The sequence below is a fragment of the Caretta caretta genome, chromosome 7, assembly GCF_965140235.1.
Source record: "Caretta caretta isolate rCarCar2 chromosome 7, rCarCar1.hap1, whole genome shotgun sequence".
Classification (NCBI taxonomy): domain Eukaryota; kingdom Metazoa; phylum Chordata; order Testudines; family Cheloniidae; genus Caretta; species Caretta caretta.
Genome location: NC_134212.1, coordinates 494933 through 507114, shown reverse-complemented (window position 1 = coordinate 507114; position 12182 = coordinate 494933). Strand labels below are relative to the sequence as shown.

Here is a 12182-nt window from a genome sequence, read left to right as displayed (position 1 = left end):
AGCCTGCTACCTTCCAGCCTCTATCAGAGAAGAGGCCAGTAGAACTGGGCAGAATAGAATACATGAAAATACAATTCAGCAGATGATGGAGCAAAATGTAAGAAAAGAGGAAGGGGCTGGAGGAGGAGGTCTGTGCCAGGAGACCAGCGCAGGCTGGTGAGATGAGGGACTCACCAGATGCTGTACTCATAGTCAAAGGCAATGGTGACCTCTGTGTCCTTGGCAATGGTGGTGAGTGCATAGATACACAGGTGGATCATCCCATCAGCAATCACATGACGGACCTTCACAAACAAAACAGACAGAAACTGACACCCCAAGAGAGATGGGAGTTCCTGCATGGCACGCTAAAATTACCCTCTCAACTATCCTTAGAAAAAAGCCTGCTTTGCTGCCCTTCCCCATCCATTACTTTGTCCTATCCTGGACCACTCCTGTGCCCTGACCAGAGGAAACCTACGAGTCTTCCCTTCTCTAGCTCTCTTAGGCCTTCGGGAGAAAGGCCTTGTGCTCCCCAACCTCTTCCCTCCCTGTTCCTCCATCTTCAGCCTACAGGCAGCCAAATGGGAAAAATCTGTACAGCCCTCTGATGGATTATCAAACTCTCTCTCTTCCCTTCACTGACATTACTTGTGGCCACTTCATTTTATTCAGGGCTTGAATGCTCATGAAAGGGGCTACACTAACACCTGTGCACTGCTGGCCTGTGTTTCCACTGACGGGGGAGCAGGAAGTTTACCTCTGCATTCGGTGTACAGGAACGCCTGATGAACCTGGCGTCGTTGCCAAAGGTGCGGGCATCCACACACATCTCAACACCGTTGAAGTTAGAGTAGAACAGCACAAAGGGGTATGGCCTAGGGAAGTAACAAACTCTTGTAATCCCCCCAGACTCAATTCCCACCACCAGTATAACAGCCACTCCTTACTGAACAGGAAGATGGGAAGCAGCTCTTCCTTTGCTTCTTTCACTCAGGGAGTTCATGCAGCTCCTAACTCATAATACAACAGATCTACCCAAAAAGAGAGGAGATTTTTATTCCATAAATGGAAAAACACATAAGAATATAAGAATGGCCATATTGAGTAAGACCAATGGTTCATCTAGCCCAGTATCCTGTCTTCTGGCAGAGGCCAGTGCCAGATGCTTCAGAGGGAGTGAGCAGAACAGGGCAATTTATCGAGTGATCTATCCACTGTTGTCCAGTTCCAACTTCTGGCAGTCAGTAGTTATGGGACACCCAGACCATGGGCTTTGGTTCCTGATCATCTTGGCTAACTGGCATTGATGAATCTATCCTCCATGAACTTATCAAAGTTTTTTTTTTATACTTTTGGCATTCACAACATCCCCTGGCAACGAGTGCCACAAGATGACTGTGCACTGTGTGCAGAAGTACTTCCTTATATTGGTTTTAAACTTGCTGCATATTAATGGACTCGGGTGATCACTGGCTTGTGCACTATGTGAGGGGGTCAATGACATTTCCTTATACACGTTCTCCACACCACTCATGATTTTATAGACCTCTGTCGTATCCCCCCTTAGTCTCCTCTTTCCCAAGCTGAACAGTCCAAGCCTCTTTAATCTCCTCATATGGAAGCTGCTCCATCCCCCACTCATTTCTTGCCTCCCCATCTGTATTCTCCTAATTCGAATATATTTTTTTTTATATGGGGCAACCATAACTGCACAAGTATTCAAGGTGTGGGCGTACCATGAATTTATATAGTGGAATTATATTTTCTGTGCTATTACCTATTCCTTTCCTAAAGGTTTCTAATGTTGTTAGCTTTTTTGACTGCTGCTGCACATTGACTGGATGTTTTCAGAGAACTATCCATCATGATGCCAAGGTCTCTCTCGAGTGGTAACAGCTAATTCAGACCCCATCATTTTGTATGTATAGTTGGGATTATGTTCCCAATGTGCATTACTTTGAATTTATCAACATTGAATTTCATCTGCCATTTTGTTACCCAGTCATCCAGTTTTGAGATCACTTTGTAACACTTCACAGTCTGCCTTAGATCTAACTATCTTGAGTAATTTTGTATCATCTGCAAACTTTTGCCACCTCACTGCTTACCCCTTTTTCCAGATCATTTATGAACTGGTTGAACAACACTGGTACCAGTACAGATCACTGGGGGACCCCGCTACTTACCTCTCTCCACTGTGAAAACTGATCATTAATTCCTACCCTTTGTTTCCTATCTCGTAACTAGTTACTGATTTATGAGAGGACCCTCATCCCATGACTCCTTACTTTGCTTAAGAGCTTTTGGTGAGGGACTTTGTCAAAGGCTTTCTGAAAATTCAAGTGCACTATATCCACTGGATCACTCATGTCCACATTTGTTCACACCTCAAATAATTCTAATAAGATTGGTGAGGCACGATTTCCCTTTACAAAATCTGGGTTGACTCTTCTCCAACATATCGTGTTCACCTGTGTCTCTGATAATTCTGTTCTTTACTATATTTGCAACCAGTCTGTCTGGTACTGAAGTTAGGCTGACTGGCCTGTAACTGCCAGGATGGCATCTGGAGCCTTTATTAAAAATCGGTGTCACATTAGCTATTCACCAGTTATCTGGTACAGAGGCTGATTTAAGCAATAAGTTACATACCATAGTTAGCAGTTCTGTAATTTCACATTTGAGTTCCATCAGAACTCTTGGGTGAATACAATCTGGTCCCGACTTATTACTGTTTAAATGTATCAGTTTGTTCCAAAACCACCTCTACTGACACCTCAATCTGGGACAGCTCCTCAGATGTGTCACCTAAATAGAATGGCTCAGTTGGGGGAATCTCCTTCAACTTAATCTGGGCTGTTTTATATCTTTTTTACTTTTCTGTGCCTGGCACAATTGCATGACCCCTTGTGGCAGGGTCTCTGGCAGCGTGGGGTTCCCCCACAGCGGTCCTCAATCACTCCATGCCCCCGTGCTCTCACACTGGTCATTGAATAGCACTCTTACTTTTTGAAGAAATGCCCATTGACCTCAAATTGCTGCCGTAACATAACCTTTCCTCGATATTCAATTATAAGGGTATCTAATGCCAAGTCTCTTGCTGCCCTCAAGATCTTCCGGTGCTTCTGAACCCGAGTCACTCTTCCCAGTTGCAACTGCAATGGAAACCAGAACAAAATATGAGAACTCAAAACAGAACCTCAGGCAACAACCCTGTAGATTTTATCCTATGATTTACATATGAACAAACTGGCTTCTAGTAACAGGACCTGGGAATTCTGACCAGCTCATGACACCACTCACTCCAAGACAGACATTTGGGCAACAGGCAATAACTTGGAAATAATGTTTATTCATAGGAATAGGAAAATTCATCTGTGCTTAACCAAAAATGTCCTTTCTTTGAGTAATAAGATCAACAGATCCATTAGAATTGGTACTTCAGCCTGATTGCAGCTTGGGGGCAGAACCAGACCTGTCAATCACTGGCAGTAGGAGAATGCCCCACCTCCTTAAATTCCTTCCCTCTAGTTAAGATAGGTTTCAGAGGAACAGCCGTGTTAGTCTGTATTCGCAAAAAGAAAAGGAGTACTTGTGGCACCTTAGAGACTAACCAATTTATTTGAGCATGAGCTTTCGTGAGCTACAGCTCACTTCATCAGATGTATACCGTGGAAACTGCAGCAGACTTTATATACACACAGAGAATATGAAACAATACCTCCTCCCACCCCACTGTCCTGCTGGTAATAGCTTATCTAAAGTGATCAACAGGTGGGCCATTTCCAGCACAAATCCAGGTTTTCTCACCCTCCACCCCCCCACACAAATTCACTCTCCTGCTGGTGATAGCCCATCCAAAGTGACAACTCTTTACATAATCAAGTCGGGCTATTTCCCGCATAGATCCAGGTTTTCTCACATCCCCCCCACCCCCATACACACACAAACTCACTCTCCTGCTGGTAATAGCTCATCTAAACTGACCACTCTCCAAGTTTAAATCCAAGTTAAACCAGAACATCTGGGGGGGGGGGTAGGAAAAAACAAGAGGAAACAGGCTACCTTGCATAATGACTTAGCCACTCCCAGTCTCTATTTAAGCCTAAATTAATAGTATCCAATTTGCAAATGAATTCCAATTCAGCAGTTTCTCGCTGGAGTCTGGAATTGAAGTTTTTTTGTTTTAAGATAGCGACCTTCATGTCTGTGATTGCGTGACCAGAGAGATTGAAGTGTTCTCCGACTGGTTTATGAATGTTATAGTTCTTGACATCTGATTTGTGTCCATTTATTCTTTTACGTAGAGACTGTCCAGTTTGACCAATGTACATGGCAGAGGGGCATTGCTGGCACATGATGGCATATATCACATTGGTGGATGTGCAGGTGAATGAGCCTCTGATAGTGTGGCTGATGTTATTAGGCCCTGTGATGGTGTCCCCTGAATAGATATGTGGGCACAATTGGCAACGGGCTTTGTTGCAAGGATAAGTTCCTGGGTTAGTGGTTCTGTTGTGTGGTATGTGGTTGTTGGTGAGTATTTGCTTCAGGTTGCGGGGCTGTCTGTAGGCAAGGACTGGCCTGTCTCCCAAGACTTGTGAGTGTGTTGGGTCATCCTTTAGGATAGGTTGTAGATCCTTAATAATGCGTTGGAGGGGTTTTAGTTGGGGGCTGAAGGTGACCGCTAGTGGCGTTCTGTTATTTTCTTTGTTAGGCCTGTCCTGTAGTAGGTAACTTCTGGGAACTCTTCTGGCTCTACCAATCTGTTTCTTTACTTCTGCAGGTGGGTATTGTAGTTGTAAGAAAGCTTGACAGAGATAATTTCCACAGCCAGGATAATTCAAAACTACTTTCCTAAATTACAAATTGAGGAAAAAGCACAATTTCTCTCACTGCTGAGCATGGTAAATTCTTCCTAATGACAACAACCCCAAATCCTTGGATGTCAATTTCCTTCTCTATTCTGGATGACCCATTTGTCTCCAGGATCTGAGGACCTTAATATTTGAAGAAAGCAAATTTTCAGGTAAGCATGGATAAACTTTCCTATTCTTCATGCTAAGGTCCACAGAGCTGTTACAGTGGGATTGTCAAAACAGTGTGTCTCCAGGGTGGGAAGCAGGATCATCCTTTAAATGTGGACACGCAAAATGAGGTAGATTATACATAACTCCTCCAGCTCCCCCTGGACACCAATTCACGGAGAAGACTTCTGGCCCCGCCCCCCCAAAACTGCATCGGCTAAGACTGGATGACCAATATACAAACTTGGTGAACTTACCCGATATCTGTGTAGCAAATCTCAATACGTGACTACTCTGCCCTGAGACTGTCAGTGCTCCTAAGGGCTGAAATGCTTAACTGAAGGAAGAACATTTCTTGACTTCACGTAGGAAACGAACGCTATGACAATTGTGAGAACTGCCTATTTGAATTCAAAGTACGACACTGGGTCCCAATGGAGAAAGCTCCAAACTTAAAAAACAAAAGAAAAACCTCACACTTCTGATTGGAGACAGCAACTATCAGAAAGCCTATTCTGATAAATATGAAGTGTAACAACACTTCCTGCAGTGGTTCAATCTGGACTGTAAGGAGCAAAATGAGATTTCAAGGTTGTGGCTCTATGACTTTGCAGGGTTGGAATAAGATTGATGCCCAAAGGTTTAATGTTGAAATTTGTACAAAACTTTCTTCCTTTCTTTTTTTTAAACACGTTGAGAACACTACACTACAGAGATTTGTACTTTTTGTTTGGACACTCTTATACACCCATAATAAAACCCTCTGGAGGATTTCAAGTCTATGCTTCATTAGTTTAACATGGAGTTAAAACTATGGACTTTGCACCAGCCAGTAGAACAAGTTCTCTCTTGTGGTCCATGAAAGCAATAATCACTTCATCCAAGTATTTATTTTAAACCAGTCTGGTTCCGGGTAGAAAACTGCTTTCAATATCTAATCGCCTTCTATGATGAGATTACTGGTTCTGTGGATGAAGGGAAAGCAGTGGATGTATTGTTTCTTGACTTTAGCAAAGCTTTGGACACGGTCTCCCACAGTATTCTTGTCAGCAAGTTAAAGAAGTACGGGCTGGATGAATGCACTATAAGGTGGGTAGAAAGTTGGCTAGATTGTCGGGCTCAATGGGTAGTGACCAATGGCTCCATGTCTAGTTGGCAGCCGGTGTCAAGTGGAGTGCCCCAGGGGTCGGTCCTGGGGCCGGTTTTGTTCAATATCTTCATAAATGATCTGGAGGATGGTGTGGCTTGCACTCTCAGCAAATTTGCGGATGATACTAAACTGGGAGGAGTGGTAGATACGCTGGAGGGCAGGGATAGGATACAGAGGGACCTAGACAAAATTGGAGGATTGGGCCAAAAGAAATCTGATGAGGTTCAATAAGGATAAGTGCAGGGTCCTGCACTTAGGATGGAAGAACCCAATGCACAGCTATAGACTAGGGACCGAATGGCTAGGCAGCAGTTCTGCGGAAAAGGACCTAGGGGTGACAGTGGACGAGAAGCTGGATATGAGTCAGCAGTGTGCCCTTGTTGCCAAGAAGGCCAATGGCATTTTGGGATGTATAAGTAGGGGTACAGCGAGCAGATCGAGGGACGTGATCGTCCCCCTCTATTCGACATTGGTGAGGCCTCATCTGGAGTACTGTGTCCAGTTTTGGGCCCCACACTACAAGAAGGATGTGGATAAATTGGAAAGAGTCCAGCGAAGGGCAACAAAAATGATTAGGGGTCTGGAACACATGACTTATGAGGAGAGGCTGAGGGAACTGGGATTGTTTAGTCTGCGGAAGAGAAGAATGAGGGGGGATTTGATAGCTGCTTTCAACTACCTGAGAGGTGGTTCCAGAGAGGATGGTTCTAGACTATTCTCAGTGGTAGAAGAGGACAGCACAAGGAGTAATGGTCTCAAGTTGCAGAGGGGGAGGTTTAGGTTGGATATTAGGAAAAACTTTTTCACTAGGAGGGTGGTGAAACACTGGAATGCGTTGCCTAGGGAGGTGGTGGAATCTCCTTCCTTATAAGTTTTTAAGGTCAGGCTTGACAAAGCCCTTGCTGGGATGATTTAATTGGGGATTGGTCCTGCTTCTGAGCAGGGGGTTGGACTAGATGACCTCCTGAGGTCCCTTCCAACCCTGATATTCTATGATTCTATGATTCAATAGCAGACCTCCTCTATGAGAGAGGCATCCCAAGTGCCAATACTAGGTTAATGAGGCCTGAGAGCCATAGCTTCTACAGCCGGAAAGATAAACAGCATCACTGCTGCTCTCTCCTTCCTATCCCGGGAGCAATGGAAAAGGTGGGAAGACATACTGGAGGGAACTTACCCAGCTTCTGAAGTGTCATTCACTTCCTCACATTCCAGGTCCTATTACATTGAGACCCCGCAGGGTACTTTATTGTTTCCAGATACAAAAAAAGATGAACAAGGTATTTCCAGGTGTAGGAGCCACTCTGCTAATCCTTTAATGGACAGTGCACATACAGATAGGAAACTGTGCTCTGCCAAGGACAGGAGAATTTCTCTCTGTGGTAGGGCTGATTGTGTTTTGTTATTACGAAAATCCTACCAGACACATTGATTATTGAACCAAAACAGCTCCATTTTCCACGGAAAAAACAAAAAGAAAGAATCATTGTGTTCCGGCTGGTGGATGCTGTATTCTCTTTCTGATATTTATTCCCTGAGCTGAATTTGGAAGATCACTTTAAAAAAAAACTGATATTCTGCACTCACCAGTTGTGGAAGTGAAAAGTGTGCAACTGGAACTAGATCTCTGCCAATGCACAGAAGAGGGTGAGAAGCAGAGGGGATACCAGGAATTAGTGGAGAGATCTCTCACAAACCCCTGATCATTGAAGCATGCCTGTGTATGAGATCAAAATTCCAAACAGGGTCCTGTAAGAACTGGATTTTTGTTTGTGATACTTTTTGTTTTCCATTACGGTCATCTTCATCTTATGTCAATGTTTTTTCTGATCTGAGACTTTGTTCCAGATAGTATTCATCCTCAGTCCAGGCCTATGATAGACTTTCCTGGCACCATGAATCTGTCCTTGATTCAAGATACTCTAGAAACCATATCTCTGTGTTTCCTCCACTTTTTCTGTACAGACTCTTATTAGAAATATTGTCTAAGAACAGATAAGTGACTCTCTTCTTCCATAAAGCCAACATTATTGCTACCATGATCCTGAGAGAGAGACTCTGGGAGCACATAGAAGATCAAATAGTAAAGATCAAAGTTGGGAAGGGAAAGGAAAGAGGCTGCCACTCATCTACAAAACACAGGAATGATCAGAACATGGTTAAGTGGGAGTGCAATGCTTTGAAGACAAGCTTTCTTTAGGAAAAAACTGTTAATGACCTTCCATAACTGTTCTTCGAGATGTGCTGCTCATGTCCGTTCCACGATAGGTGTGCATGCGCCATGCGAATGATTGCCAGAGAATGTTCCCTTAGGGGTATTTGCTGGGCTGACTGTAGCGCCCTCTGGAGCTGCACACGTATGTGCCAGTATAAGGGTGCTGCTGGCTCCACGCCTTGTCAGTTCCTTCTTACCGGTAACTCTGACAGAGAGGCCATGGAATGGACATGAGCAACATCTCAAAGAATAACAGTTACAGAAAGTTAGTAACCATTTTTTCTTCAAGTCCATTCCATGCTAGGTGACTCACAAGCAGAACCCCAGGAGGTGGGCTCAGAGTTAATGGACATGTTGACTGCAACACTGCTTTCCAAACTGGCATTGCCTTGGGCCTGTTGGGTGATGGCACAGTGAGATGCAAAGATATGCACTGAAGACCAGGTTGCGGCTCTGTAGATGCCCTGGTTTGGGACCTGTGCAAGGAACACCGCTGATGAAGCTCAGGCTCTTGTGGAATGAGCGGTTACTATGGCTAAAAATAAAACGTTCGCCTGCTCGAAACAAGACCAAATATAGGCGGTTATCCAGGACGAGATCCTTTGGGTTGACGCGGTTAGCCCTCTCATCCTTTCTGCTATTGCCACAAAGAGTTGCATGGATTTGCAGAAGGGTTTAGTTCTCTCAATATAAAAAGTGAAGGCCTGCCTAATGTACAATGAATGAAGCCATCATTCCTCAGAGTTCTTGAGAGGTTTTGGGAAGAAGACAGGTAGGCATATGACCTAGTTATTAATGAATTGTGACACCACCTTTGGCAGGAAGGCCAGACGGGGGGGCTCAGTTGAACCTTGTCCTTGAACACCATGTAAGGTGGTTCTGACAAAAGGGCCTTGACCTCAGAGACCCTTCTGGCTGAGATTATCACCACCAGGAAGGCGACCTTCCAAGAGCGAAGTAGCAGGGATCGCTATGCTAATGACTCAAAGAGGGGTGGGGAGAGGATGAGTTTCGACAGGAACAAGTTGAAATCCCCTGTGGGGGAGGGTCGATTTGTGAACCTGAGGATACAGTTTTTCCAAGCCCTTGAGAACTGTTATTTCATGGGAGAACACTGATCTCCCATAGGGGTGGGGAGAGGTACGTGCCGATCCTGTTCTGAGCAAACCTGCTCTTCAGGGTTCAGCCATGCAGCATCCATGCAGTTAGGTGCAAGTAGGTGAGATTCAGGTGAAGTAACCAGCTGTGGTCTTGAGAAATTGGGTGCGGTCGGACTGGGAGTGAGAGCGGAGCTGCCACTGAGAGGTCGAGGAGCATGCTGAACCAATGCTGGCATGGCCACACTGGTGCTATGAGGATAATTCATGCCTTGTCCCGCTTGATTTTTAGAAGAACTGTGTGCATTAAGGGGATTGGGGCGGGCAGGCGGGCCGGGGCGTACAGTAGGTGGTCTGCCCACAAGAGCAGAAAGGCACCGGAGAGGGAGCCTGGGCTGTGCCCTGCAGCGAACAAAAACAACAGCATTTTCTGTTCTGCCTGATGGCGAACAGATCCACCTGGGGAGGCCCCCACCTTTGGAAAATGAATTTGGTTATCTGCCAATATGTTCCAGGCTCCCAGGCGATGTGACACCTGGAGATGAATGGAGCGTCTCGCACAGAAGTCCCATAGATGGCCAGTCTTCTGATACAGGGCTGAGGATCGAGTCCATCCTTGCTTATTGACATAGAACCTGGCTGCTGTATTGTCTGTCAGGACTTGTACCACCTTGCCTGAGACCTGGGGAAGGAACATCTGGCATGCTAAGTACACCACTCTGAACTGCTGATGTTTATGTGCAGGAGAGTTCCTTCCTGGGACCAGAGGATCCAAGATCCGAAGTTGTTAAGGTGGGCTCCCCATGCTATGTTTGACATATCCAAAATTAAGGATACTGATGGTTGTGGGTTAACAAAGGGCACCCCCATTATTACCTATCTTGGGTCTTTCCACCAGTTCAGGGTGGTGAGAACCAGGGGAGGGATCGTAAACACTGAGTCCAAGTTGTGTCTTCTCAGGGAGTAAATTGACGCTAGCCACATTTGGAGGGGCCCGAGGCGCAGCCTTGCATATTGAACCATGTAAGTACAAGCCGCCATGTGACCTAGAAGCTTGAGGCACACCCGATCTGTTGTGATTGGGTGGGCCATGTTATTGGATATCAGGTCCATCATGGTCTGGAAAAAGGCCTCCAGCAGGAATGTCCTTGCTTGGGTCAAGTTGACCACAGCCCAAATAAATTCCATTCTCTGAACCCTGGGACAAGAGTTGACTTCTGCTCGTTTATCAGCAGGCCCAGTGCGCAGAAGGTGGCTTGGACTGTGCTGATGCTATTCTGTACTTGAGCCTGCGACTGACTTTTGATCTGCCAGTCACAGAGGTACAGGTAGACTCGTATGCCTCGCTACCCGAGGAAGGCTGCAACAACCACCGTACACGTTGTGAAAACGCGCAGGGCTGCCGATAAGCAGTGGTAGTGGCGTTGACACACTGTAAACCTGAAAAATCTTCTGTGGCCACGGGAGATAGAAATGGGAAAGTACGCGTCCTTTAAGTCGAGGGCGGCGTACCAGTCCCCCGGATCCAGGGAAGGAATGATGGAGGCCAGGAAGACCATGTGGAACCTCAATTTCCGGAGATCTGCTGAGGCGACATAGGTCCATGATATGCTGGAGGCCCCCTTTGGCATTAGGAAATACCAGGAGTAGAACCTCTTCCCTCTCTAGTCTTGAGGAACTTCCTCCATGGCCCCCATAAGTAGGGGGGGATTACACCTCCGAGAGGAGGAGTTGATCATGAAAAGGGTCCCTGAAGAGGTATGGGGCGAGGGGAGGCAGAAACTGCAGGGTATAACCAGCTGTCACTGTGTTCAGGACCAATGGTCCAATGTTGTGAATGACCATGCCAGGCTGAAGAGTGACAGACGATCCAAAAATAAAAGGGGAGGCAGATCCGATACGGTGACTGGTACAGCGCCATTGGACACACCTTCAAAAGGCCTGCTTGGGCCGACCAGCGTATCTTTGAGACCCAACTGGGAGGCTGAAGTGGGCAGAAATGGTTGGCGCTGTTTATAACTCCTTCTTTTTCTTTTGTAGGGCTCCTGTCTTGGAGGTGCCAAGAACAAAGGATGCTGCTGAGGCCTGAAGTGCTTTCTGGAAGCAGACGGAGCGTACAGACCTAAGGATCATAGAGTGGCCCCTGAGCCCTTCAGCCCATGAAGTCTTGTGTCCATCTGCTCCGAGAAAAGAGAGGAGCCTTCGAAGGGAAGGTCCTGGATGGACTGTTGGACCTCCCTGGGAAGGCCAGAGGACTGGAGCCAGGAACAGCGCTTCATGGTGACCACAGAGGCCACTATCTAGGCTGCAGAGTTGGCAGCATGCAGAGCCGCCTCGAGAAAGGTCCTGGCCATGTTCTAACCCTCTTCTAGGAGGCTGCAAACTCCTGTCTTGACTTTTGGGGCAGGGAGTCTTTGAATTTATTCAGGGAGTCCCACAGATTAATATCATATTTCCCCAGCAAAGCGAGTGCAGGTATTCAAACTTGCCTGCCGGCACAGAATTCTTTTCTGCCCTCTTTGAAGTAGGGGCCAAAGAAGAAGGAGTTTGCCCCAGGGCCTTGACTGGTCCCATCACCATCTCATTGATGGGCAGGGCCACCTTGGATGGAGCTGCTGCAGCCAGGATAACAGTAAGACTCTGTGATGTCTCTTTGAGCTCCTCGATCTCCAAGTCCAAGTTTGAAGCGACCCACTTCAGAAGGTCCTGAT

The 12182-nt window shown here is 46.2% G+C and overlaps 1 protein-coding gene across 3 annotated transcripts in view; it reads right to left on the bottom strand.

Moving 5' to 3' along the window:
- The window catches only part of SETD5 (SET domain containing 5), a 163788-nt gene that overhangs the window by 61710 nt on the left and 89896 nt on the right, over window positions 1-12182 (bottom strand). For all 3 annotated transcript variants that reach the window (XR_007357844.2, XM_048859395.2, XM_048859394.2), the window contains exons 9-11: window positions 2989-3137; window positions 740-857; window positions 175-284 (exon numbers count right to left, since the gene is read on the bottom strand). Coding sequence is in view for 2 of the 3 variants with exons in the window: in XM_048859395.2 (XP_048715352.2) it covers window positions 175-284; window positions 740-857; window positions 2989-3137 (377 nt within the window). In the remaining variant the exon portion in view is untranslated. The remainder of the gene's footprint in view (window positions 1-174; window positions 285-739; window positions 858-2988; window positions 3138-12182) is intronic.